Below are 27,773 nucleotides of genomic sequence, written 5' to 3'. Positions count from 1 at the left end.
GCCGAGCCGACCCGTCTCCTCCCGGGACCACTGACATGCACCGGTAACCTGTCGGCGGGACTTCCACTCGGACTCTGAGATGAACTTGAAGTGGACAGTGAAACGATTTCTTCTGGTGACGTTTTCAGTCTCCCACCTGCTGTCACTTGAGGGTGAGTCTCACAGTTTCAAAACGATGGAGGTACTTTTAGTAAAGTTGTCTGCAGAGATTTGGATTTAAACTATGTTGAAAAACACTTGGGGATATGAACAGGATGAATTTTGCATTTTATAAATTCAATCTACCCATGAAGTATTACGTTCTTGTATTATATATGAATCTATATATCTCTCTATCTGTCTGTCTGTCTGTCTGTCTGTCTGTCTGTCTGTCTGTCTGTCTGTCTGTCTGTCTGTCTGTCTGTCTGTCTGTCTGTCTGTCTGTCTGTCTGTCTGTCTGTCTGTCTGTCTGTCTGTCTATCCATCTATAAATTCAATCTACCCATGAAGTATTACGTTATTGTATAATATATTAATCTGTCTGTCTGTCTGTGTAAGATATCACTTTCTTTTATAAATATCATAAAACATATATACAACTCATCTCCCTTAATGTGCCTTAATTGTATGTCTTAATAAGTAATAACAGACATTAATTACTTTAATATTTATGTTCGGGCATCTGGATCTACCTTTAGCTGTAATCCTCTAACACGTGTATCCTCTAATGTTAATTTTTTTTTTATTGAGCACTTTTACTTTGATTTAAATTAGCCTTGATATTCTCTAAGGCATTTCCCTTGTTGCATCGCTGAGCTGACCTCTCCTTCTCGTCCATCACTTTTTCGTTGCACCGTTGACTCTGTGTTAATTACCAAATAAACTGGAAAATGTATAATATGACTGATATTTATTTTCACAACTTACCGATCCCTATCTTTGCATTCAGGAGCTCCGAGCCGACTTTCTTTGAGAGAGGAGAGACTACAGAGGTAAACCAATAGAAGAAGAAATTTAGATAATAATTATATGTCATTAATATATTGTGTAATTGTAATATTACGTTTTTTTCCTCATCAAGTCATTGTTACGTTAATTTACAGGTTGACATTTGCACTTTCTTTTTTTGTCACTAGAGTGTGTGACAGAGGCAGCATAGAGTGTGTGTTTGTGTGTGTGTGTGTGTGTGTGTGTGTGTGTGTGTGTGTGTGTGTGTGTGTGTGTGTGTGTGTGTGTGTGTGTGTGTGTGTGTGTGTGTGTGCGTGTGCGTGTGTGTGAGGGTGCCGTCTAGAGTACTGTGGAGTCTGGATTCAAGTGGTGTAAAGTGCACTTTAAGTCTCCCCTCTGACTGTTTCTTCCCACTAATGTGCATGTTTGTGTGTGTGCAGAAGGGCTAATGCACTTCGGAGGAAACGGGATCTCCTCGGGGAGGAGGTGGGTATACACCTAAGAGAACCAGAGGAGGTCAGGGCACCCACATGCGCACAGCACCAAAAAAAGCGTCACAAAGCTGTCTTTGTACAGAAACACTCTACACTAACACACACACCTTCACCCCACTCAGTCTGACGCAACTTTTGACTTACAGCAGCGGGTTCACCAAGCGTACAGAACTGTCACTGATGCTTGTAAAGCTTGAGACGTGCTGTATTTAAGAAACCGCTCTTAGTATTAATTGTTTATTACTCTCCAAGACATACAGGCCGCTGCTGTCGGAGGGTACACTGTCACGCAGCATTTTACACAACTACACAGCCAGAGATGCCTCCTCAGGTAAATACACCATGTATCACATGAACGCAAATGCAGTCATATAAAGGAATCAAACTGTCTGACTGGGGAAAGTGAACTTGAGTCCGTTCATGTCTCCCAGAATATTGCGGCTGCCTCAATGGGGGCTGGTGTCAGGAGGGCGGTGTGTGTGACTGCGCACAGTTCCAGGCACTGGGAGACCGCTGCCAGATCAGTGAGTAACACACACATTGGATACTAGTTACTTCTTGCCTAACCTTAAACTAAACCTAATCCTTAACATGTCATTCACTTTGAAATGTAATGATTTAATCTAAATTGTGCAGAAGAACTTCAAATGCACAAGGAATATCCAACATCTCGTCCTATATTAACGTGCGTGAGTGCGTGCGTGTGTGCGTATCATACTCTCCATCATTCAGCAAATATTAATTACCTGCACAAACTCCCTATACACACACTTAACCCCCTAAAGGAGCAGCTTTAAAAAAATCACTTGAACTGAACTAAGGTAATAGAGTAAGAGCTGAGTGATGGAGTTTCTGGTTTCTATATTCTGAACAGGCTCCCTACACAGTTTGTCAAGAGATCTGAGGTCACAGATATTGTCAAGACTTCATTTCAACAAACTAATTTAGTGCTGACATACATAACTCCTGAGGGACCTGCAACTGAATTTAGGCTTGCAATTTAAATCCTTTGATTGACTAGAAGATAGAGAACATGTCTTTTTATTAAAATCAAGTGAGCAACGATGGCATATAATTGGTCATGACAGAAGGATTTCTTAGAAAAATATATAAAAGATTCATCCAAGATAAATGATCAAGTCTCCCAGCGGTAATGCAACATTTCAAGATCTGTGTAACAGATCAGTCTCCCGAGATTGTATGTTTTAAAAAATATTGAATAACACAGGGAAACTTTGTGGATTTCTTTTAAATCAACATGTAGAGTATCCTTTACAAAATCAATCACACTCCCGACTCAGAGTTTAGGGAGAATCTTAGGCAGCTTCTTGGCACAGACAGCTACTGGGATTTCCTGTAACAAGGGGAAAATCCAGGTATCCGTTTTCCACTGATAATTTCAATGAAACAAAAAAGACGGGGAAAGATAAAAAGATGATAAAAGAGCATTTTCAGTTAGCTCAGCTAAAGTTTCAATTTAGCAGAAATTCATTTATGTCACCACATGAGACTGAACCACTTAATGACTCTTGTCCGAGTGAGTTGTCTATTTCCCTCTCAGTACCTAACCAGGGCCAGGATAGAGACGGGATCTGCAGGTCATGGGGTCAGCACCACTATGAGACATTTGATGGAACATACTTCTACTTCCCTGGAACCTGCTCCTACATTCTGGCCCAGGACTGCCACTCGGCTACACCACAGTACACGGTGTGGGTAAGTACACATACATCAAAATTAAAGTTTTTCCAACTCTGTCTTTTTCTTGGATCTACTGTTATTGATTTTTTTTTTTATAATAATAGCCTGAATCGGGAGGGGGAGTTACCACAATAATCTGCCGGGTCCATTACCAGACAGCTGCCTGTTTTTATTAGATCACTAGTAATCAATAGCTGAAGGTTAATGATTGTGGTTAATCAACCTTTTGACCCTTCCTTTGATTTTCTACCACCATCTCTCTTGTCTTCTCAGGTACACAACAGCAGAGTGTGCGATGGGAGTGTGTATTCATGCCCAAGAGCTCTCAGTCTGTTCTTCCCAAACGAGGAGGAGATCCATATCTCTGGATATCAGGTCCACCAGGGAGGTCGGAGGTGTGTGAGCATGTAGAGAAAAATACAGAGATTTTTTAAATTGATAATAGACAAAGATTATAAGAACAGAGGGGAAAACTTGGTAAATGACCACCTCATCCACACACCCTGGGAAATCACAGCCGAGCAGTATCATGATTTTCTCTGTGTTCACTGTCACTGTTGTCTCTTAATGCATCTGTCTCTGTAAACTGTCAGGCTAAGTCTACCTCAGACTCTAGGCGGTGTGTTTATTGAGCGACTGGCTGATTACCTGCTAGTGAAGAGTGTGTTTGGCTTCTCGTTGGCCTGGGACGGCGGCTCGGGGGTCTACCTGAAGATGAGCGAGGAGCACCAGGGTGCCCCCTGTGGCCTGTGCGGGAACTTCAATCACCTCGCTGGCGATGACCTCACCACCGCTCGTGGTAAGACCAGCCCGTCTGGCCCCTCATCCTCTTTTCCCTTCTCTCAGCACCCACTCTCCTCAATTACTATTATTGTAGAGTCCACAGTAATTAGAACCAATTATTTTAGTAGTGGGGCCTGGAGACACAGCGGAAGGACAGAAGGGAGATGATAGTTTGGGTTTGAATGGCTGGAGGGAGCAGGAATCCTTCCTCAGATGACTGAAATAGGATCTGTGGTCCCCTGCCTGTGTGAGCAGAGAGCTGTCCAGTTGAGTGGATGAGCTCAGTGGAAAAAAAGCTCTAATTTTCTTGGTGAATTTACAAATACACTGTTTAACTTTCATTAGACCTCTATTTTGTAGTTGATTTATGTTTGTTGACAGTATAGAAATGCATTTGTGCATGTCTGTATGGTATAAGCTGTATCTTCAGCCTGTGTATGAGGTTAAGTTTAGTCAGGTTTATTCATAAATCACGTTAAAATGCACCAGTCGACTGAAGTCTTGCACAATTAAAACATAAAGAGAAGTAGAACCATGAAATTAAATAAACTAGAAAGCATAAGAAGTGAATAAAAACAACCTCAGGACACAAAACATGAGTAAACATCTCTTTAATTTAATATTAAATATGTATATGTGCTAGCTGTACATTCATACTGTATGTGTGTGTGTTGATGGTGTGTTTTAGGAATCCGCACTGATGAACCTGCCATGTTTGCTAACAGCTGGTCAGTGGATTTGCCTCATGAGAGAGCCTGTCCCTCTGTAGACCTCGACTTCAATGGGCCATGCCAGTCTGAGTCCGACATGGATGTAAGAACCACAGAGACACTCATTCTACTCAGTATTACTACACTATACTCCAGCTGAACAAAGGATGGAATGTAATGAGGCAAATTTGGCCCAGAACACCACTCAATTTAAACATTTTTATTTTTAGCTCTGCAAGAACTATATTGGTCCCTGTATGTTAGAGGACTGGAGTAGTGTCTGTCATTGATAATTTGCTGTTTATTCAAACAATACTGTATTTTTTGTGAATTGTGCAGGACGCCATCGAGAAATGCAGTGCGCTTCTCTTCTTCCCTTTTCTGTCATGCCATGAAAACATTGACCCAAATCCCTTTGTGGCCAGTTGTGTGTCCGACCTCTGTGTGTAAGTCAACGCATTGCATCTGATTATTGTTTTTATTTTCACTTTGTCTTCATCCTCTTCTTTGTCTCGTAGGTTAATGGCCAAATATTTTTTGGCGCATTTTTTTTTCTTTTTTTCAGATCTGATGATGAGGAAACGTTTTGTCGGGCCTTGCAGGAGTATACCCGAGCCTGCTCTCATGTTGGATATCCAGTGAGGGAGTGGAGGGACAGCTTCCCTTCTTGTAGTAAGTTTCCACTACAGCTCTTGACCCGGTTGGAAGAGATGTGTACTTTTGTATTTTGTATATTTTATAAACCATAAGCTTTATTCTTGCAAAAACATTTACAATTGATGACAATCAGAATGAATATCAGAGCCTTTAGCCTGGACACACATCTGCTCTCTCAGTGAGAAAATAAGCTATTCCACAGTGTTATGTTATGTGTATTTATATATTTGATATTCTGAAATCGGTTCTGTAATCTCTGTGAAGCTCAGGTGTCTGTGTTTCTATACAGATGATGGCTGTGAGGAGAGTTTTGTCTATAGAGACTGCATCAGCTGCTGTCCACCTACCTGCACCTTTGAGAAAGAGTGTCTGGGAACCAACCTGCATTGTCTGGACGGCTGCTACTGTCCCGATGGTTTCTGAACATAAACGATATTCTAATTTCTGCTCTGTTAATTGATCTTAATTGTAATTTAGTTTTCCAACCCTCTATCCCACAGGTCTTATCCTACAGAATGGAACATGTATCGCAGTTTCCCAGTGTCCATGCGTTTATCATGGAACATCATATATTCAAGGACATGTGCTTCAACAGGGCTGCAGTGTTTGGTTAGTGTCTATATGTATTCCCCAGTGAGCAGATAGAGTGGCTGATGTGATGCTAACCCACAGTGCTGCTCTTTCTTTAGTGTCTGCATGGGAGGAGTGTGGAACTGCACCGAGAACAACTGCACAGGTAACGTTACCTTAGCGATCACTTAAGAGCATCCAGGAAGAAAAGATGAAGCCCCTAACCTGCTGCTCTCTGTCTCTTGTCAGCGGAGTGTTCTGTGGTGGGGGACGTGTTTGTGACTACGTTTGATGGGAGGATGTTTCTCCAGCCGGGGGCGTGTCAGTACGTCCTGGCGAAGAGCCGCAGCGGCAGCAAATTCACCGTCACGTTGCAATATACGACCTGTGCAGAGGTATTGTGAACAAAGGCCCACACACCAATCCTGCAGTATCCTTTCTACCTGAGATACTAACCATCCCTCCTGCATGTGTGTCTGCAGCAGCAGGTGTGTATTCAGTCCGTGACATTGGTGCTGGATGAAGATGTGAGTCACCAGATCACTTTGACCAGAGAGGCCGAGGTGATAATAGGTGTCAACCCGGCACCTGCCCTGCCGTATATTGATGGTAAGAATCCCAAAATCATAACAGGTTCATATGTGTCAGAGCTCAAAAGAAAAAATGAATTTGTTTTGATTTGTAGTAAAGCCATGTGATCTCATGGTTTTCTCTTTGTTTTGGGTATCTAGATATGGTGGAGGTCCGGAGGCTGACCTCAGTGTTTACACTGCTGAAAGTAGGGATTGGTCTAAGGCTACATTATGACGGTCGAGGGGGACAGGTCTACCTGCAGCTGGACAGCCAATGGCGTGGACAGACATTGGGCCTCTGTGGAACCTTCAATGGAAATCTACGAGATGACTTTCTGTGAGCGAGTACCTTCCAGCTATAAATCAGTGTTGATAAGTTTCCTTTTCCCTGACTCTCGGTGTGTGTGTGTTTCTGTGTCTGTAGATCTCCCGCAGGCATGATAGAGGGCACTCCCCAGCTTCATGCCAATGTTTGGAAGGTGTCATCTGCTTGTGTTGCGCCCGTTAACCTGCCCATTATAGATCCCTGTGAGATGAACCAGCACAATGGTAACGATGCTCTCATTTTCTTTTGGTTTTTATCAGTTTTTAGCTTTAATCCTTTATTTGACAGGACAGAGTTACCCATTAAAGGGGGATAGAGAGTGGGGAAGACATGCATGATCTCTTTTTTTTACTGTACAGTTTAATACAGGAAAATGGAAAGAGTGAAGTTGTGGTGTGGATTATACAGGTTTTGTCTGCAAGTCATCTCAGTTTGTACATTCCAAAAAAAATCTCAAAATGGTTTTTTTTATATTTCGTTGCATGTTCTAGTTTTCTATGCAGCCCAGTGTGAGGAGCTCTTGGGGAGCGTATTTGCTCCGTGTCATGGTTACATCAGTCCCAATGTCTACCAGCAGCAGTGCCGCTACCAGGCCTGTCGCTGTGGGAGCAGCTGTCTGTGCACGGCGCTGGCTCACTACGCTTACCTCTGCTCCAAACATGGAGTCAACCTCAATTTCAGATCACATATCTCTGAATGTGGTGAGTGGGTCATCTTGTAGGTAGCTTTTATTCATACTGTTTACATGTTTAGTCTATTATACCAAAATTAATTCATGTTCCACATTATGTTTGTTTCAGAATCATTGGGTTATATAAAAATCAATGTATTACTTACCTTACAGGGGTGGTGTGCCTCGGTGGCATGCAGTACCATTCTTGTGCGTCGTCCTGTGGGCGGTCGTGTCGAGCTCTGTCGAGCACCGAGACATGTCACCCTGACGACTGCGCCGAGGGGTGCGGCTGTCCAGACGGCAGCTTTTATGACGATGTGCGCCAGCGCTGTGTGCAACTGTAGGACTCCATCACCTCATTTATCATCCTAATCACCCAGAACGCACACACACACAGAGAAGTAAAGTAATTAATATTGCTTTCCCCTCAGGTCTCAGTGTCATTGTTACTCAATGGGCGGTGTGTCACAGCCAGGAGAGGTGACCTTCAGCGCCTCGGGCCCCTGGTGAGTCACAACTGAAAAGTGAAAACTCACTTTGGCTGCTCTCCCACCTGCACTCACTGTAACATCCTCACGCACATTTGGGAAAGCGATTAAAGCTTGAATGATTGTCGCTTAAACAGACCTTGTGTTTGATAACATCGCTCTCTACTCAAAACACTGATTCCTTTTTCTCCACCATCCTGCTCCTCCGTTAGCCAGTGCAGAAATGGGAAGATGGAGTGTGTGCCAGAGGAAAAAGGTAACCTCACACACACACACACACACACACACAAACACACCCCTCCCTTCAGATCCTGCTCTCGTCCGTTCCAACAACAAAGTGTTATTTCAGGCTGTGTCCCTCATGCTGAAATCAAGAGCCTTATGTCTGTAGTTGCAGCTTGTTTCCCATGACTGGCTGTTGCGGTTGATGCTTAAGGCGACTGGGGCATTGGTTTTCTTTCTGTGTGTGTCTGTGTGTGTGTCTGTGTGTGTATGTGCATATGTGCACGTTGTAGAGCCTGATAGTGTGGAGGTCGGCGATTGTCCAGAAGGGAAAGTGTACCACAGCTGCACCGAGCAGAGAGGAGGCGTGGCGTGTGCACCGACCTGTCGTAACCTGATGTTGAACCTCACATGCCCTCCCAACACACCATGCATCCCTGGCTGTGTCTGTCCTCCTGGGTAAAATGAAAACCTGGTGCTTTCAAGTGTTACAATGTATTTATGTTTTAAAGGAGTTTCAAATATTTTGTATTAGTACACGCAGGGAGTGATTTCTTGGTAAAGTTTCAGTATGAGGATCATTTTTTACTACTTTATAATTTTTAAATATATGCTTTTCTCAGCCTCTGAATTTAAAGCCTTCATTCATCGAGGGGTTGTTTACTTCACATACCTATTAATTCCAAGTGTTTTTAAAATCTTAATTCAATGTTACAAATACAAATATTTACCCTGGAAATGTGGAGGAATGTGAGTTTTAAATCAGGTGTTTGCATGTTCTGTACCTCCTCTGTAAATTGTGTTTTGTCCAAGACTGGTGCTGCACCATGGGGGGTGTTACTATCCAGAGAACTGCCCCTGTGCCTGGCTGGGCCTTGAGTACCTGCCTGGAGAGACTGTGGAAACACCATGTTACAAATGGTATACAGCCTTACCATAGCTAACACATAGCCAGATAAACACCAGACTGAGCAATGATAGGATTATAATATTTAGAAATGTTTTTTAACTGCATTTTTCCACATATGATGAGTATATCTAAGAAACATAATATTCAAACTTAAAATAATATAATTCACAGTACAGTGAAGTTGCATTTGGGGTTTCAAACAGCATCTCCTTCTCATGCACATCCACCTGTCCATCTCCTCAGTGTGTGTCACCGCGGCTATTTCAACTGCAGCTACTCCCCATGTCCAGCTGTGTGTACAGTCTACAGCGACAGACACTACCACACCTTCGATGGCCTGGAGTACGACTACTACTCTGACTGTCAGGTCTATCTGCTTAAAGTGAGTGGTGTCTGTGCATCTCTATAAGGGGTGTAAGGCGTTAAACTATGTCAAGATTATGTGTGTGTGTGTGTATGTGTGTGTGTGTCTGTGTGTGTGTGTGTGTGTGTGTGTGTGTACTGTGTGTGTGTACTGTGTGTGTGTGTGTGTGTGTGTGTGTGTGTGTGTGTGTGTGTGTGTGTGTGTGTGTGTGTGTGTGTGTGGGTGTGGGTGTGTTTTAGGGCATAGTAGGTCCACCTTTGCCTTTTCTTGGCAATTTCCAGGCCATTCGTGATTTGGATCTGGGAAAGAAAATCCAAGCCTATTTCTAAACCTTGAAAGCGAGTGTTTTTTAATTAGAACAGATTAAGGTGTGTGTGCCGGTGGCTTTGCACCATGGTAATGCTAGCAGGTGTTTTGCAAAGCTGAAGCCATACAAAGAAACCAGTGTTCACTGTTCACAAGCCCCAGGGCTCCTGCGCTCCCAGGGATATACAATTAGAAGGAACAGAACAGAAATTCCAATTCCGATCCAATAGGCTGCCGGTCACCCTGCAGACCTGCACAGAATGGGGCTGTGTCTTATTAGAATAGAGCAGCATCCTCTTCTTGACACTGCTCATGTATGCACAATCTCAGAGCCTCCGGAACAGGTAGAATCCAATTTCAGTTTAGAATCTGTCATTGGGCGATTTTGCATGTAACTGCTGTTGTCAGGGAGACAATTGTAAACCAACAAATTAAAATATTGTGTTGTCCTTATTCCCTCCTGAGAGTAACATTTTCTTTTCTCCCCCTGATCAGAGTGCAGGAGAAACCGAGGTGTCCATAGTTGCCCAAAACAAGGACTGCTATGAGAGTGGCATTGTGTGCATGAAAATACTGGTCATTCACGTGGGACTTACCAAAATCTACTTCACTGACAACTCCGGCAACCCTGTACGAGCTATACACACAATCGTGCTCTCTATTTACCTTATAATCAAATCTATTCCTCAAGTTTCTTATACTCTCAAAATTAGATCTGTTAAATGTATCAATATCCTGCTAATGCCTTCTAACGATGCTTTGTTTTGTTTTAGAGTCCGTCCACTGTTGTGGGACAAGGGTCAGAGTTTGAGTTGTTGAAAGCCGGCTACTACACCGTGGTGCAGTTTTCCAACCAGGACTTGACCATCCTCTGGGACCGCAAGACGACCGTGCACATCAGAGCTGGACCTCAGTGGAAGGTCTGAACACGAAGTAGAACATTTTTCTTTTCATAATCTGAACACATGATTCAGCCTCTTGCTTTTTTAACCCCAGGGCCTCCTCAGTGGGCTGTGTGGAAATTTTGACAGCGTGACAGTGAACGATATGACCACCTCCAGCCACATGGAAGTCAATAATGCGCAGACCTTTGGAGACAGCTGGGCCCTGGGACAGGTATGACTCAGCTGAACTTCTCTCTTCCATTGATTTTCCTTTAACCTTCTTTCCTCTTACACTCCTCCGCTCCTTAGTCACTCTTGTCTCTGTGTTGCTGTGCTGTGTGTGTGCGCACTGTGATATTTACAAGTAATCAGACTCTCGATCTCTTCCTGTGTGTGTGTGTACCTTGTGCGTTGTAGTGTGAAAGTGACCATGTAGTTGAGCGACCGTGTGAAGGGGACTTGGGGAGACAGCCGTACGCCAAGAGGGAGTGTGCTCTCCTCTACAGCGATGTCTTTGCACCCTGTCACAACGTGGTAAGTGGCACTGGACACGCATACAAACCACCGGGTACAGAGTGAATGCAGCTGTATAAAGGTTATCGTGTGTGCAGCAGGGGAATAGAGGTTGCTGAGAGGTTATGGGAACAACTCTTAACTGATCCCAGTGCACTGTTCTCTAATAGATAGACCCAAACACCAAATGGCAGAGCAGATGCTCGGCTGCCACACACACCCACAGACACAAAATCCTCAATACTCTATTACAGTGTCGTCTTTCTAAATGTGGCCAGCAGAGGGAGCTCTGTATATATGCACAGGGCCATTAACCAGTATATGACAATGACTTTATTAGTGATATGTATATATATTAAGGGAGGGCGAGAGATGAATATGCTAGAACTAATGAACAATACATATTTGGTAAATAAAGTTAATAATTGATAATCCTTTTTTGCCTCCTCCAAGGAAGTTATGTTTTCACATCTGTCTGTTAGTTTATTGGTGGATTTGTATGTTTGATTATGAACAAGATCACACAAAAATGTCTGGACAGAGTTCCATGAAACATGGAGGAAGGATGAGGTACTGTTTGAGTCAGGGAAGAACACAATACATTTGTGTGTGGATCCGGGCAGAACTTTTTCATTTTACTTTACTTTCTCATTGCAAGATTGGGTATTTTCCAACATCATCACTATTGACCCTGGGAATAATTCATGGAACTTTTGAATAAATAAATCAGGCATGTTTAAGGATCCATGAGTCTGTGGAATTTAGTGCAGTCTAGTCTTTAGTGTTGTCTGGCAGTGCTTCCCCACTTAAATTCGTATTGTAACAGCACCAATATATCCAGATATATTCACTCTTGTCCTTTGTTGCTAGTGAGTTCCTCTTTCAGCATTCTTTTTACCACTCCCCTTTTATGGCTTTTCGACTCATATAGATATGTCCTTATTTGGCACTGTAACTATAGCAGTAAATTACTCGTACAGTACATTTGTCTATACTAGTAAAAAAAATTATCCTTCTTGTACTTCACTTTTCTTTCTAAGTGGGCAAAGGGACGACGCCACTGCTGTTTTCCTGGCAGGGTTTGTTTATCTGCTTGGATCAATATGTAAAAGATGTCTCCACACAAATAAATAAACGCAGAGGGCTTCAAAGCTTTAATCTATAAGGTCAATTATAGATTAAAGCTTGGATCTGAAGACTAGTACGAAGCTTTGCTTTTCTTACTTTTACACAGCGAATCCCACATTCACTCCAGCTGTTCAGATTGTTTTTTTTATAACAGTAGTAAGGGATATAAAAGATATCAAACAACAATTGAGTGAGCCAAGTTTCTGCTGCATCCTCTTTATTTGTGCATCTCTACTTCTAGTGTTCACATTTCTAAAGAGAAACCCCATCACGCAGAAGTAATACAATCACATTAACCATTTTTGTTAGAAACCAAATTAAAAAAGACAGTTGTATTGATTCGTTTCATTTAACTTGTCTGATATTGCCAACATTTCACAGATTGTTGCAAATTGTTCATAATCAATACAAAATGAATAGAACGTCTGCATCACCCTTTTCGTAGCATGACTTTCATATGGAAATGAGAGTATGCAGCTCCAGTCTGGATACAGCACAGTGTCTGATCAATATCTGGGCCTGTCACATCATCGCAGAAGAAAAATTCAACATTTTGAAGTGTACTGTGTATGTGCACTACAGCAGCCAGTGTCAGGAACACAGAGGTCCAGCTAATCTAGCCTTAGGACGGACCCACGCATCGCTGATGCATTTGTCTTGTCTGTCATCCGAGTTCATCCAATCCCCTCTGCACCAGAGGTTGACCCACATTCCTTTGTCCTCATAGCTCATCACTCCTTTCCTGTCTGAATTATTCAGAAGTCCTCACCCCCTAAACAAGACCTCCCCCAGTTTCCCCGAGTGAGATTTGGCCCGGTTTGCTCTATGATTGTTAGTGTGTGTATATGTGAGTTTGTATATGTGTGTGACAGTGTGTACATGCTGTGTGTACTCCTCAGGTGGATGTGGCCTGGTTCTATAGGAACTGCCTGACAGACACTTGCAATTGTAACCGCGGGGGAGATTGTGAGTGTCTCTGTACATCCATCGCTGCGTATGCTCACAAATGCTGTCAACAAGGCGTCACAATACACTGGCGATCTCCCTCTGTTTGTCGTGAGTACACACAAATACACACATGCTCATAGTATAGTGGTCAAATCTGTGAATATGACCTCTTCGTACCACTTTCACCACTTCCTCTCTGCATCAGCCAATATTCTGCTTTATAACCCATTGACTGTGTTGTTCTCTTTCAGCCTATGATTGTGAATATTATAATCTAGGTATGTATAAGTAAGGTTGGTATTTATAGATTGAAATTGATTTCTGTTTCCAAGCATCACACTCAGTTTTCGCTGGGATCTTGCCCCCCCACCCCCACACTTATTCCCTCTCTGGCTCTCCCACTACCTCACAGAACTCGGCAATGGCCCATTTTCTTTGGTGAGTGCCGTCTATAACGACACCATGTTTGGGGTGAATCGCACCAGCAGCTCTGTGTTTCCTCTGGTAATAGAGAGATTGGGGCAGTTGCCGGCCCCAGGCCTACTGTTCAACTTCATGATCACAGCAGGCCTGCAGAAGGAGAGAACATCACGTGAGCATCAGCGTTCGCACGATTACACACTACTGTTATTTGTTCGTAGGGAACATTAGCCCCATTTGCTTCTTTTCCCAGGTGTCCCTGTGGTGTCACTGGAGTCTGCAGAGAGACCAAACTATTTCCTGGCTGTGTCCGGGCGCAGCCGTCTTCAGCTGGAGCACTGGAGCCGAGGGGAAGAGTTTAGTCGCCGGGCAACCTTCATCCAGCACCAGGGGCTGTTTCTGCCAGGTCACACCTCGTTCGAGCTCATCGGCCAACCAGGAATATTTCTGACGCTGACACGCACTTCTGCACGAGCCCAGAGATATGACACCTCAGAGGGCTTCAAATCGGGAAGCAGCTTCACGCTGGAGGGTCAGAAACACATTACCGTGCCCAGGGCAAATATGCATATGCAGACACACAGACACTAACTAGTGTGGTGCTTTTTCTTCCTCTCTGGCAGAGAGCAGTTTGGTGATACCTTACCGGATGATGTGCGAGTGGCGTTACCAGGCCTGTGCGAGCCCGTGTGTCCACACATGCAGTGACCCCGATGCCACACACTGCCAGTTCCTGCCTCCGTAAGAGACTTGTCTCAATTAAAGCACTCATTACACAGCCAACACAAGTGCTGTAATAAGTTTTGTGTGTTGCAGTGTGGAGGGCTGCTTCCCACGTTGTCCGAAGAACATGGTGCTTGATGAAGTAACAAGAAGATGTGTCTACACAGAAGACTGTGAGTACAACGGATAGTCTTTGAAAAAGATGGGAATTTTATCATGCAATCCAAAGATTAATTGTTCCTTATTGTCTTCTCTAGGTGTGTCCTTACCTCCGACTCCCACACCCTTTGCATTTGTGACGCAGTCCAACAAAACTACTACACCTGCAGCTCCAGCCACAACCACCACAACTACCACAACCACAAGGCCGACAACTATCACAACCACAACTCCCCCTACCACCACCTCAACAACAACAACCACCACCACCACTACAACCACCAGAGCAGAAACTACCTCCTCCACTACTGCAACCACAATCACCACCACTACTCCCAGTACAACATCATCCACCGAGCGTGTCACCACTCCATTCGTACCTCCTCCTGCTCCTCCCACCACTCTTACTCCCTCAACACCTTCAGAGACAACCACTCTCATCATGACTGAAGTGACCCCTCCTCAAACCACAGCGACCACTCCTATGACCACCACGGCAACGCCCACCACTGTACCCACGGAGGCCACCACAATCTCTGTGACTTCTTCTCCTCCACCCCCTACTACCATCGCTTCCACCACCTCCAGTCCTCCTACTACCATTAGCACACCAGCATTAACACCTCCCATAACCTCCACCCGACCTTCTCTAACCTCACCCACCACAGCTGTCACCACGGCCCCCACCTCCACCATTTCTGTCCTCGAAACCACCACTGAAACTGTGACCACTCCCCAAACTACACCAACAGATTCAACCATCAGCACAGAGACCCCAACCCCAGCAGAAACCACCACAGTAGCCGTGACGACCACAGTAACTCTCCCTACACCTGTAGAGCTCACTTCTGAGCAGGTGACCACAGAAATAGTGACAAGTCCTGGGACCTCTGCTGTGACAGAAGAAGGAACGACCATACCTCCATTTGTTTTCCCCACAGCCCCCTGCACAGTAAGAGCTGCTGCAGCTAATGCACAATCCTACACACACCTAGATAATAAATCTGTGTGTGAAAAGATGTGTTGCATTCTATAAATACATTTTATATGAATATACACACTTTCTCTATATATTTATAATATTCCATTATCAAGAGGATTTGTACATACTGCTGGACACTAATGATTGTTGGATATAGATTCAGAAAAATGTAGAAATCCAATTTATTCTGTTCACTGATGGAAACCAGAATGACTCACTCAAAATTATTTCCGCCAATGTCTATAAGGGCCACTGCATTTGATGTGTAGTACTGCTTAGTAAAACAAAGGTTGTGTGACTCATCTCCACAGCCGCCATACTCCTACCGCATCGACGAGTGTGCAGAGCTGATCTGTTTCAATGGAGAGCTACTGCTTCACAACTCCTCTCTCCATTGTCGCTACAACACCACCCAGCCCCAGTGCAGCCTGCTGGGCCTGCCCATCCTCACCAACACAGACCCCTGCTGCCCACTGTGGCAGTGTCCCTGTAGGTTTGGTTGGTCATGTTAAATATCATGATTCCCTACTGGTCCAGTCCTGTTTGATTGTACTGATACGATTGGCTTTTGTCAGGTCGCTGCACGGTGATGTCAGACCTGCGTGTGATCACCTTCGACGGCAACAATGTTGCCTTGTATGACAATGGCTCTTACATCCTGGTCAAACTGCCCATGGAGACCATTATTGGAACTGTGGAGAAATGTCCGACCAGCCAGGTGACGTACAAAGAATTCAATATCGACTACATCCTAAGACTTGATCTGAAAACTGATTTTTTTTGTTTTGTTTTGTTTGTAGAGTGTGAACTCCATTAGACGAATCGTAAGCACAGTCTCATCCCCATCATTCACTACATTTGTGTTTATATCAAGGTCAAAGTCACTCATATAATAAATGCTATTTCGCTCATGACATCTCATCTCTCTCTGCTGCAGAATCCAACAGGTGGAACATCTGGTCTTTGCTTCAAGAAGCTGAACATCACAACCTCTTCCCACAGGATCATTATCAACCGACTGGAACGCAAAGTGACCCTCTTTACTTCATCTCCTGCAAATTTACAAAAATATCAAAACGTATCCGTCACAAATGATATATGATTCTTGATAGAGCCTGTAAAAATTATCGGTTTGCCAGTAAACATCGTCCAATAATGTGTGACCAATAGATCCTTGGTTTAATGGGAGCCCCATGTATGAAGGCTTTAGTCGTTCAGTTCAGTCCCGGCCCTCGGCTGCAATTCTCCTCTGCTCACTAATCCTTTCATACTTAAGATGTTATACCCAGTATGAGCCTCAATTTTCCTGAAATGGGAGGATATGAAAAAAATCTTTTACAGAATAGACCATGTTTACATTTTATTTAAAAAAATCTGTTTTGTTTATTTTCTCAATTCAAATTTGTTGTATTTATACTTTCTTCAATATTTGTTGTTATTTATCATAAAGTTTATGGTTGAACTGTAAATTATCAAGCCCCCAGTGCATTACCTTGTCACAGGGGTTTCATAATGATAACTTAGAATATCTATAGATATCTGAAATTGTATTCCTCAAAATACACCCCCAATCCGTCAGGCTCTAATTCTGGTTCCCCTGTGTGTCCATCTGTCCCCAGGTGACCGTGAACTACAGACCTGTCAAACTCCCATTCTCCCGTCACTCCCTGTATGTGGAAGACACAGGCAGCATGTATCTGATTCATTCACCTGGTGGGGTCAGCATACAGTGGTATCACAGCACTGGTATCATGGTGCTGCAGTACAGTACCCCTTATAATGCATCTATGCCAACTCGAGGCCTGTGCGGTGAGTCCACACACACACACACACACACACACATACACACACCGGCTTTGACAACACCAGCAGAAGCCTAATTTATCTAAGTGCCAGCTTTCAGTGCCTAAAGGCTTAATGTCTAAACTGCAGCATCAATGTGACGTGTCATGATAGGATTTGACAATTTGAGATGTTCAGAGCCAGTCGATTTAATTAGGCAGGTTCATACACAGTTTATCTCAGACAACAGTTACACAACTCACTGTAAATGCTGCGGTATAACTCAATTACACACAAACACCAAACATCTGTCCGCCCCTTATGCCAGGCTGCTGTGATGGGAACCCAGAAGACGACTTGAAGCTGCCCAACGGCACCGTGGTCCGAGAGGTGGGAGACATGATGCTCTTCCTGCAGGGATGGCGAGTGCAAACCACCGATGAAACCGAACACGCACGCCGGGTCGGAGACAACTGCACCACCGGGGATTGCTCCACCTGTCTCTCCATGCTGCGCCAGAGAGCCTTCACGCCATGCCACAACAAGGTAGCTACAGCCCTGATACATTGGCATAATGTGTGTTTAAAATCTTTGGGTTTTTAAACAGTTTTTCAGAAAACCACAAGCTATTTGATGATGTCACCATGGCCTTTGCTATGACATATGGTAGAATCATCTGTCATGTGATTTAATTAACAGGTTAATTGATAATGGAATTAATAATTAACTCCTCGACCTGACCTGGGCTTGTTTCTGTGTGTGTGCAGGTGCCTCCGGAGCAGTTCTGTGACATCATGTGGGCAGGAGACCTGCACTACAAAGATCACCAGTGTGACTTTCTGGCGGCGTACGTGGCCGTCTGCTACACGCATCAAGTCTGCATCAGCTGGAGACGCCACAATTTCTGCCGTAAGGAGACACAGGACGTGACACATGTACAGACGTGCTCACTCGTTTGCTCATGCATTGCTAAGTGCCTGTCATCCTGCAGCGCTGCGATGTCCCCCTGGTAAGGAGTATCAGCCGTGTGTGAGCACCTGCACCAGCCGCACCTGTGTGAACAGAGACTACTACGAGGAGACCACCTGCTCCTTTGTCAGAGAGGAGTGTGTTTGTCGCAGTGGAACCATCCTGCACCGGGCTGACTCCCCGTACTGTGTGACTGAGGATCGCTGTGGTGAGTGAAAGAGTAATTACTTGCCATTGTGTTGAAAGCTGCACCATCTGAGAGTCAGAATGAGTTTTGGACCGGGCTTTATATCGCTCCAAGACTCGGATACAGCTCTATTATCAGTGTGTTTGTTTGACTCTGTTGTGTCTAGTGTGCACAGATAATGAGGGCAACCCCCGGTCCCCGGGCGAGGTGTGGAACGGCTCTGCTCGCGGCTGCTGTCTGTACACCTGTGTGGAGAATGGCTCTGTGGTGGCTGTTGAACCAGACTGTAACACTGTCCTGACACCACTGTGTGAGAGGGAGGGAGAGTATGTGCTGGATGTACTGGAGGACGGAGCCTGCTGCCCCAAGAAGATCTGCGGTGAGTTCACAAGTTGACAAACGTATTGTGTGTTTGTAATAAAGGGGTCAATAAAGTAAATCTATCTCTCAATCTAAACATCCAGAAATTTAGATTTTTAGAGATGATCGATTGCTGATTATGTTCTGTAAGGAGAGATCATTAGATTATCCTTCCTTAACCTTTCTGTTTCACTTCCTCCACTATCTGTCAGAGTGCAACATGACCATCTGTGACAGTGAAGCTCCACCCTGTGATAACGGGAACAGGCTGGTCATTGGTTACAGCGCTCTGTCCTGCTGCCCCGAGTACAGATGTGGTACGAACACATTTTCATTTTTCAGATTCAGATCCTTCAAAGTTTTCAGACATTTTTTTTTAAACTTTCTGTTAAAAAACAATATCGGGCTGACATTAACTTTAACATTCACTGAATATGTTGTATCGTCTTTCTCAGAGTGTGACCCCATGGCGTGCCCCCCCGTCTCGCCCCCCAACTGCAGAGAAGATCAGTTCCTCGTGGAGGTCCGGGGGCAGAGCTCCTGCTGCTACTCGTTTCTATGTGGTCAGTTTTAATTGTGCTTCACTGCTCAGTCTTTATAGTGAGGCTAGAGTGAGGTTGGCCATGTGTCTCTGTCTTTGACATTTTCATTCAATTATGGCAACAGCACTGACTGTGTTGTTTGTGTTTTCTGTCCGAGCAGTGTGTGAGTCGTGTATTGAACCCATTCCAACTTGCTCCAACGGGGAAATTCTGGCTGTGGATCTAAACACCACCAACAGCTGCTGTCCACACTACCACTGTGGTATGTGTGTGTGTGTGTGTGTGTGTGTGTGTGTGTGTGTGTGTGTGTGTGTGTGTGTGTGTGTGTGTGCGTGTGTGTGTACTTTTCTGTCTGTGTCTATTCAAAGTCAGGGTTATAGATTCTCCCGTGTGTTGCAGTGTGTGATGTCAACCTGTGTCCTGAATCATCCATGAGCTGTGCACCTGGTCTCTCTCTGGTTCAAACTACTCTCCCTGGGCTTTGCTGTCCACAGCATCACTGCGGTACACACACATTCACACACATTCACACACACACACACCCTGTTTATCACTGGTGTCACTTCACTGCTGTGTTCATGCTGAGTTCATGATTGGAATAATCCCAGAAGTTATTTCGGCTGCCACCCACTTTTGTAAACTCCTCACCAGCTCTCCTTTTAACTTCCTCTCCGTCATTCCCAGAATGCCAATGTGAGGACAGCTCTCTCCCCATCTGTCAGCTGGTAAGTCAGCAAGATGCCGCATCACAAGTCACTATCTAATCACGTCTTTGCCGGAAGGTGTACGTATAAAGTGAAACAAATTCAAGTTAAGTCAGCGCTCGTGTTTCCTGTCAGGGTGAGGTGCTGGTTGATGTTCCAGAAGGCAACACTAACTGCGGCTGTCCTCAGCATCTTTGCCGTATGTATAATCCCTGCACGAAAGCACAGCACCTGTCATGAGTGTGACAGTAGACATGCTGGAGACATTGTTTATCCACTGATTCGATTCCCAGGCTCCCTGGCAGCTTCATAGTAACTCATCCTGTGTGTGTGTGTGTGTGTTTGTGTGTGTAGAGAAGGCAGAAGTGTGTATTTTCCAAGGGTTGACGATGTTGAGCCCAGGCCAGTCTCTGGTTCAGTACTTTGAGGGCGAGCTGTGTTACACCGTCCACTGCCTGCATCACAGAGATCCGGACTCTGGCTTCTACGCTATGGAAATCACCTCAGTCAACTGTTCCCAGAAATGTGGTCCAGTATGCATCCAACACTTTCACCGTATCTCCATAGATCACTGGTCACAGGTCATTGTTCTCCCTGTCCTTCATTACTGCATTTGCTTGTGTTTCCAGCACCAGGTGTACGCGCCGTCCTCAGATCCTCAGGTGTGCTGCGGCTCCTGTAAAAATGTCTCCTGCACTTTCGCCAATGAAAACGGCACAACGGAGTTTTTCGCTGTAAGAACAAATACGTCGACATTTTAATCCGCCCTGTGCTCCCTTATTTTCGGGCAGTGCTGATTCTGGCTCTGTGTGCAGGCAGGGAGTACCTGGGTAGAGAACTGTACACGTTACGACTGCATGGAGACTGCAGTGGGAGCAGTGACCCTGGGCTCGGGGGTGGTTTGTCCGCCATTCAATGACACAGAATGTATTCAGGTCAGGACCTCAACAGTATATCTGAAATTTAGGTTAAACGTCACCATCTCTCTTCTGCTCTAAAACTGTTTTTTGAGTGAGCAGTTGATATTTATATACTATTTATGTATAAAAATGTGCATAGACTGTATTGCTCGTGAACTCTCTTCTTGTTCTCCTCCTGCAGAATGGCGGTATGGTACAGAGCTACGTGGACGGATGCTGCAGGATATGTGAGTCTCCATATTTCTTTGGTGCTTCTGGTCTGGTGCTTGGAGCTGTCAATCAGAGGGGTGAGCGCCTTGTTGCCTGGCAGTGGATGATGGGCTTAATGGCTGGAGTGGTTGGGGGTGAGGCCTGTTGTAGAGGGTGGAGATAAAGCCTGTTTTTGGCCAAGTACTACATTACCCACAATCCATGGCTTTCGCAGTTTGTCTGCTGACATATTTGCAAACTCAAACAGAAGGAAAATCTGGTGAAAAACTGAAGTAAAATTTTTTTTAAATGAATAATATTGTAACATTTGACTTCACTCACAATTAATTATTCATTACTAAGCCAATGCATAACTTCCTGAACTTGTGCTTTGAAGATGCTGATGTGTGTTTGTGGTGTTTTCTTTGCAAACGACAATGGGACATTTGGATGTCATGTGGAAGAAACCTGCAGTGGTGACACTTTCTCTCTCTGTGGATTCGGCATTTGCAGCCTCTCCCGCTTTAACAGTGACCTTGCAGTCTGGGCCAATCGGGGCGCGCCATGGTGAGCGTTTAACCAATGAGGACGCGAGTTGGTGCAGGGGTTCGGGGTTTGCCCTGCGGAGCTGCTCTTTGTATAGTACATCAAATGACTCAGTTCCTTGGCATGCTGCCTGGAGTGGCCTTAAATTAAAAAAATAAAAAATAAGTGAAATCCATGTGCTTGCCAGCTGAACTGATTCCATTCTCTGTGTGTTTGCGTGTGACATTAACTGTGTTTTCTGAACCAAACGTAACCTCATGTGTGTGTGTTCTCCTGCCGTTCTTTGAACCCGACGGCTGCGGTCCTGACGACGCTCCCAGGTTCTGGAGTTGGTCTTTTGCCATTTACAGATAATCCACTAACTCCCACTGGTAGTACTAACTGTGACACAGGTACCACCACTTTGTTCTGCTTCCATTTACACAATGACATCCCTGACGGTGACTCATTCACTGGCACTCTCAGACCTTGGTTAAATGTGATGCGTGTCTATTTTTGTGTCTTTTTATTCGTCTTCTTTCTCTCACAGTCGACATTTAACCATTCATAAAGTGTTAATGTCAACACTGTGATCCCCTGAGACCAAGCTCAAGAACATCTACTCTTATTTCATGCATTTCAGCCGTACACAGAATCCATTTGTCCAGCTTTGATTGGCTTAAAAACAAGGTTAAGTTAAGATCAGTAGCCAATAGGCAAGCTAGGTCTCTGCTGTGAGAACTGTGCCCCCCCGTCACCCAACTGTAAATCAAAGCAATATCATACTGCTGGGCAACAAAGGGCCCTCATCAAAAGGCCTTTCAGGGTGTGTGACTGACAGGTCTCTGATGTAAAATGATCAAGAGTGTGTTTGATAGAGAGATTACTATATGTCATGAGTTATTTCTGAGCATTTATGTGTGTGCATGTGTAGGTAAAGAGGATGGTAAGACGTGCAAACGCGTGGCCATCCGGACGACCATTAGAAAAGACGACTGTAGGAGCAATACACCGGTGAGAAAGAAAAGAGAAGTGGAAGCATAAAATGAAAAGTTATCTGAGGGGAGGGGGGGATAACTGATACCTTCTATTGTTTTGAATCCTCCTTTTCCATCATCTACCTCCCCCTCTCACAGGTCACAGTGTATTCTTGCGACGGGAAGTGTCCGTCCGCCACCATATTCAACTTTAACATCAACAGTCACGCCAGGTTCTGTAAGTGCTGCCGGGAGAGTGGACTACAAACCCGTTCCGTCTCGCTCTACTGCTCCCGCAACGCCACGCTCGTGGAGTACCACTTCCAGGAGCCTGTGGACTGCTCCTGCCAATGGCACTGAAGGAAGAATCAAGAAGAGAGTGTCTGAAAGAAGGGGTTTGAGGCATCAGTATGAAAACCAGCCATGTTTTATTGTGTGTATCACTGTAGTCCTTTACAACACTGACAATGAGTCGTAGTCATAATTAAAGATGATTAAATCCCTGATGTAAGTGGGAGATTGTTTTTAATTAGTTAGTCTGCGAATAAGTTTTTATTTTCTTTGAAACAGTCCAGTCAGCTTTTTAGTTCTAAGTGATTGTACAAAGTCATTAAGCCTTTTAACTTTCTTTTTAAGAACAGTTGCGATTGTATACACACAACAATTGTATTTTTTATTGTACCAGCTGGTGGGTTTAAACCCTGTATGTGCATTTTGGTTCGTCTTAGAAACAAATGTAGCCTTTGTACAAATGGAAGTGATACGGGATGCTTTGTTTTTCTTAGAAGTGAAATGATTTTCTAAAATATCTTTGTAGTTAAATGAATAAGTAATTTCGTTGAATAAATGATTGAACAGTATCTCTGTCTGAATGTCCAGTGATTTGCAGTGTGTCCTTTTCGCTCACCCTTCTAATTTGCCCTCAAACACTTCCTGAACACACATTCTCATCCTGATTCAGCATATGCGGTGCTGACCTGTGTTTGTGTTCCACCTCTGGAAGCTTATTGCTGTGGGGGAGTCGCCTCCTTCATAACAGAACCCCTCAGTCGGACTCCGCTCTCTTGTCTGTCCATCACATTTCTCCCTTTTTCACATTCCTGCCATTCCACATGGACCAGTGCTCCCACCACACCCTGTTTCTGAGCCAAACCATCCTCACCACTGAAATGTCATGAACAATTCGGAGCACATGCGCTTATTTTAGAGGTTTGCATGAACTCACGGAAATGAAGTGAAAACACTTGGGACATGTGTCTGCTGTGACTGCAGCAGCTGACTGACTCTCTGCTGGGGCATATCTCAATTCCCCGTAAAACCTCAGCACCACATCGCTGTCCCCTTTTCCCCTCAGCATGCCCCCCCACCACATCCCACCTCTCCTCTCCTCAGGAGCCCAGCTCTGGCCATGTGCCCTTGGTTACCATGGAGAGCTGCACTTATTCCAACAGAGAGGCAAAACAAGTTGGGTTGAACTCATACGCACATACACATACACGTATACAATATCTCTCTCTCTCTCTCTCTCTCTCTCTCTCTCTCTCCTCCCATTCACACAGGAGGTCTCTCTCCCTCTTAAAAAGTTGTTGCTTCTAAGGATAAAGAGCCATTGAGAGGAGACTTTGAGTGCGCGCTGAATTCAAAGTCCAAGCTTTGCGTCAAACTAAAACAAAGATTTCACCATGATTTAAGACAGATGGGCGTGTGCCTCTTGCTTTCAAACCCTTGAAAGTCTGAGAGAACATTTTTTTTTAAAGTTTGACACGGTCACTTTTTTTTTTTTACGCTTCGCTGTGCGTCACCGACACAAATAGTTTTTGGGAATTTCCGCAGCCGATGTTTACGCACAGCTGTCTCTGGTTTACGCATGGAGCCACCGGTGGCTGAAGGCGCAGGCAGAGGTGGTTGTGCGTCCATGTGGATCAGGGACTGAAGGCATGTGCCCCAGCTGAGATGGAGTGACATTTCCAATGGGTGGAACAGAGCGGCTGTGGCTGTTTGCAAGTCTGTGTCAGGTAAGATTGAGGCCTCCACAGATTTAAATCGTTGTGAAGCCGATTTATCTCTTTCTTTGATACTTCAGTATCTTTCCAGGACCAGGAGCATTAAACCATTACACAGCTTGATTATTAAAAAAGGCATTTAACATTATCAATGTCATAAAACATCCTTTGAGATAGAGCTGCTTTTTTAGATTTATATTTAGTCATTTATTTGTGTGTGGATACATTTCCTGTGCACTTCTGTTCGCTCTCCTGCTCGCCTTGAATTGCAGTATAAATCAATTTGAATTCATTTGAATTGAACAAATAAGCCTTTTGAGCCGCTTTTCTATACAAATAAATACATTCCTCATCCCCCTGTTCCTCAGGTGGCTTTGCTGACCTGTGAGCAACATTCAAATCCTGTTGAGGTTGAAGTTGAGTTTCAGTCTTTCCCTTTCAATCAAGATCCAGACTCCTACACAGTCACCTGCAGGACTGCAAGTAACCATCTGGTAAGAACAAGAGCAAAGCCGGGTTATGGCAGAGATTTGTTTTTCTCCTAAGCTTGAGTTGAGTTTGAGGAACCCTCTCTGCAGGTGTATGTGAAGCCCATTGATCCATCAGCATGCTCTCATGGTTGCAAGACGTCCTTGCGATTGGTTGAGGACCGAAGAGGATATAACATCACACTGAGCTCTGGCAGGAATGACACCACACTTGAGGCAAAGACCTTTCACCTAAGTGAGTGTGTGAACTCGACGTGCACCAGGAACCACAATGACGGAAGTATTGATGTTGATTAACGATCCGTCTTCTTTTCTCTGCCCCAGTTCCAGTCTCCCTGGCTTCCTTTCGTGTTCACACCACAACCACCTCCGCTCTCCTGACATGGAAACTCCACAGACAGCAAAGCCTCTCCACCCTGAGTCTGTACAACACTCACACACAATCTGTCACACACACATTCAACGTGACGCCTTCCGAGGTAGAAAAGTCCCAGTACGTGGTGACAGGTCTCCGGCCTGGTACACGCTTCAAGGTCAGAGTTGTGGTGACCACATCGCTCGGACACCTCAATGTGATCTTGAAGCAGAGCCTCGGCATCGGCATGGAAACAGGTACGGTGCAACATCATCATCAACCTAAAAACTGACTGCAGGCTGTTTGGTGTAAGTCGATGATAATTATCTGTCTGCAGCCCAGTGCCCCCCCGGGTGGCTGGCCAGTGGACGGAGCTGCTACAGTGTGAAAAGAAGAGCTTTGACATGGAACGACGCCCGGCACAGCTGCAAACATCTGGCAGCTGGAAGTAACCTGGCTGATCTCAAGAGTCTCGAGGATTTGGCTTTTGTATCTACTCACCTGCTGAGCCACAACAACCTGCTGCTCCTCTGGACTGGACTCAGTGACCAGCAGGTGACTTTATTTCTTATACATAGGCACAGAGGCACTGGATATTACTTCAGTTATGTTCATAATATTTACTCTGATAAAAAAAGTGAGAAATTTCCTATTTGTTTTATTTGACAATCTGTGAAATTATTTAAAAACAGTTTATATTTGGGAATTTTAATGAATAAATAAGCATTTATTGATTTAAAGATTATTAAAGTCCATTATATTTCACTGTGTAGAAATTAAATGGTAAATAGAATGTATCTATATAACATTTCCCACTCTCATCGACAACTCAAAGCACAAAGCATTTTAGCCCCAATTACCCAGGGACACTTCAGCATCCAGACTGAAGGACTACCAACCCTTTTGGTTTGTGGACGACTTGCTTAACCTCCAGAGCCACAGCCTCCCTGAAGTTCAAACAGAATTTGATCCAGTTGGATATGAAGGGCTATTTGGAGAGTGAACTGCACGGCAGTAGCTTTGAAAATAACTTAATTATTAAAAATGTTCACATAATTCCTACAGGAAATGTTGAACATATTTGAATACCCCAGTATGTGGTTATCTGGTGTGTGAGTGTGATAAAAATGAATGCAAAGGAACCTACACACTGGATATGACAATATATAGAATTATGAATATGATACGTTTTAAGAAAATAGCCAAAATAGGTATGAATTTTTTGTGCATGTTAATAACAGATGAGGTATAAAAAAGGTAAAGACCTTTTGTGGTTGATTGATTAAAACAGGTTATTATCTTACAAATAAAATTATTGTGGTACATGTCCGTTGTCACAGAATCAAAGACTTAAACTTGATTTTAAACAGTGCCAAAGTAATATTGTGTAAACCATCAAAATTTGTTTTCTTTGAAACCTGAGAAAGTGTCTTGGTCGCAGCTACTCCTGCTAGAGGAGGTTTGTTTGTGACAGTCAGGAATGTCTGTGTATGCAGGACATAATCTCTCTGGTGTGTCGCCTCACAGGAGGAGGGCCGACCGCTCTGGACTGACGGCTCGTCATACAACCTGACCGACACGATGATGACCTTACTGCCGGCCAATCAAACGGACTGTTTCGCCCTCCAGAGGAATGCCACAGGACCTGGATACTTCCTCACTCCATTCTTCTGTAACATCAATTTACCCTTCATCTGTCAGTACCACAGTAAGTTATCTTCACATCTTCACAAAGGAATCACTCAATGTCACAGTTATGAACAGTCGTCCTGCAAAAATATCACTTTTGGAAATTATCTATACTCCCAACTTTCTCATTTTGAATTGTCACCACCCTGAACCCATGTTTCATCAATCCCAGGATAAATAACTAATGGATAATTCAACTTGCACTATGTCATTTGTTTCTTTCCCTTATTTCCTCCTCAGCCCCTCAAGTCCCTGCCTCCTTCTCCTTTGACCTGGTTCAGGTGACGGAGCATCAGGTGGAGCTTCGCTGGAGTGACTTTTCCCCCCTGAGCTCACTTGATCATTCATCCTTTGAGATATTCCTCCAGTACCAAAAGGAGGCAGGTGAAGAGTCGAGGCAACGTGAAGAAAGTAGAAGCAGGACCTCAGAGGACAAAACACAAAAAATGGTCAAAGTCCCCATCTCCCTGTCGTCCAGAGGGGTAACCGTGGCAGGTTTGTCTCCAGGGAGCGTCTACTCTTTCACCCTTGGAGCCTCTCACCCTGCAGGCTCCAGCTGGAGCTTGGGACAGACACAGACTGCGTACACCAGTGAGTCTGCTGATACACAACAAGAGTAACACA

At 44.4% G+C, this 27,773-nt stretch overlaps 2 protein-coding genes across 2 annotated transcripts in view; both read left to right on the top strand.

Moving 5' to 3' along the window:
* Window positions 1-79: 79 nt before the first annotated feature.
* otogl (otogelin-like) lies at window positions 80-22,982 on the top strand. Its single transcript, XM_061076962.1, has 58 exons — window positions 80-152; window positions 929-971; window positions 1,368-1,413; window positions 1,674-1,752; window positions 1,853-1,945; window positions 2,983-3,137; window positions 3,396-3,517; window positions 3,716-3,921; window positions 4,594-4,718; window positions 4,955-5,061; window positions 5,181-5,287; window positions 5,562-5,687; window positions 5,773-5,881; window positions 5,962-6,008; window positions 6,092-6,237; window positions 6,325-6,451; window positions 6,574-6,751; window positions 6,839-6,963; window positions 7,231-7,440; window positions 7,584-7,752; window positions 7,844-7,918; window positions 8,113-8,156; window positions 8,416-8,581; window positions 8,936-9,043; window positions 9,276-9,414; window positions 10,198-10,332; window positions 10,476-10,622; window positions 10,699-10,818; window positions 11,004-11,120; window positions 13,127-13,283; window positions 13,427-13,453; window positions 13,588-13,767; window positions 13,849-14,127; window positions 14,219-14,336; window positions 14,412-14,491; window positions 14,576-15,429; window positions 15,771-15,948; window positions 16,035-16,177; window positions 16,260-16,283; window positions 16,397-16,489; window positions 17,079-17,268; window positions 17,570-17,787; window positions 18,009-18,150; window positions 18,233-18,418; window positions 18,564-18,776; window positions 18,970-19,074; window positions 19,213-19,320; window positions 19,460-19,561; window positions 19,699-19,803; window positions 19,984-20,024; window positions 20,139-20,202; window positions 20,358-20,536; window positions 20,633-20,737; window positions 20,819-20,938; window positions 21,105-21,150; window positions 21,979-22,050; window positions 22,572-22,651; window positions 22,774-22,982. Exons 1-58 carry the CDS (start codon window positions 80-82, stop codon window positions 22,972-22,974), a joined length of 7,854 nt encoding a protein of 2,617 aa, XP_060932945.1. The 3' UTR covers window positions 22,975-22,982.
* A 1,602-nt stretch (window positions 22,983-24,584) lies between these two features.
* The window catches only part of ptprq (protein tyrosine phosphatase receptor type Q), a 38,918-nt gene continuing 35,729 nt past the window's right edge, over window positions 24,585-27,773 (top strand). Inside the window, exons 1-7 of the mRNA XM_061077076.1 lie at window positions 24,585-24,629; window positions 24,986-25,111; window positions 25,196-25,340; window positions 25,430-25,717; window positions 25,798-26,015; window positions 26,988-27,168; window positions 27,390-27,740. Coding sequence (XP_060933059.1) covers window positions 24,585-24,629; window positions 24,986-25,111; window positions 25,196-25,340; window positions 25,430-25,717; window positions 25,798-26,015; window positions 26,988-27,168; window positions 27,390-27,740 — 1,354 coding nt within the window. The remainder of the gene's footprint in view (window positions 24,630-24,985; window positions 25,112-25,195; window positions 25,341-25,429; window positions 25,718-25,797; window positions 26,016-26,987; window positions 27,169-27,389; window positions 27,741-27,773) is intronic.

This window comes from Limanda limanda, chromosome 8 (genome assembly GCF_963576545.1).
Source record: "Limanda limanda chromosome 8, fLimLim1.1, whole genome shotgun sequence".
Taxonomy (NCBI): domain Eukaryota; kingdom Metazoa; phylum Chordata; class Actinopteri; order Pleuronectiformes; family Pleuronectidae; genus Limanda; species Limanda limanda.
This window is presented reverse-complemented; position numbering and strand designations above follow the sequence as displayed.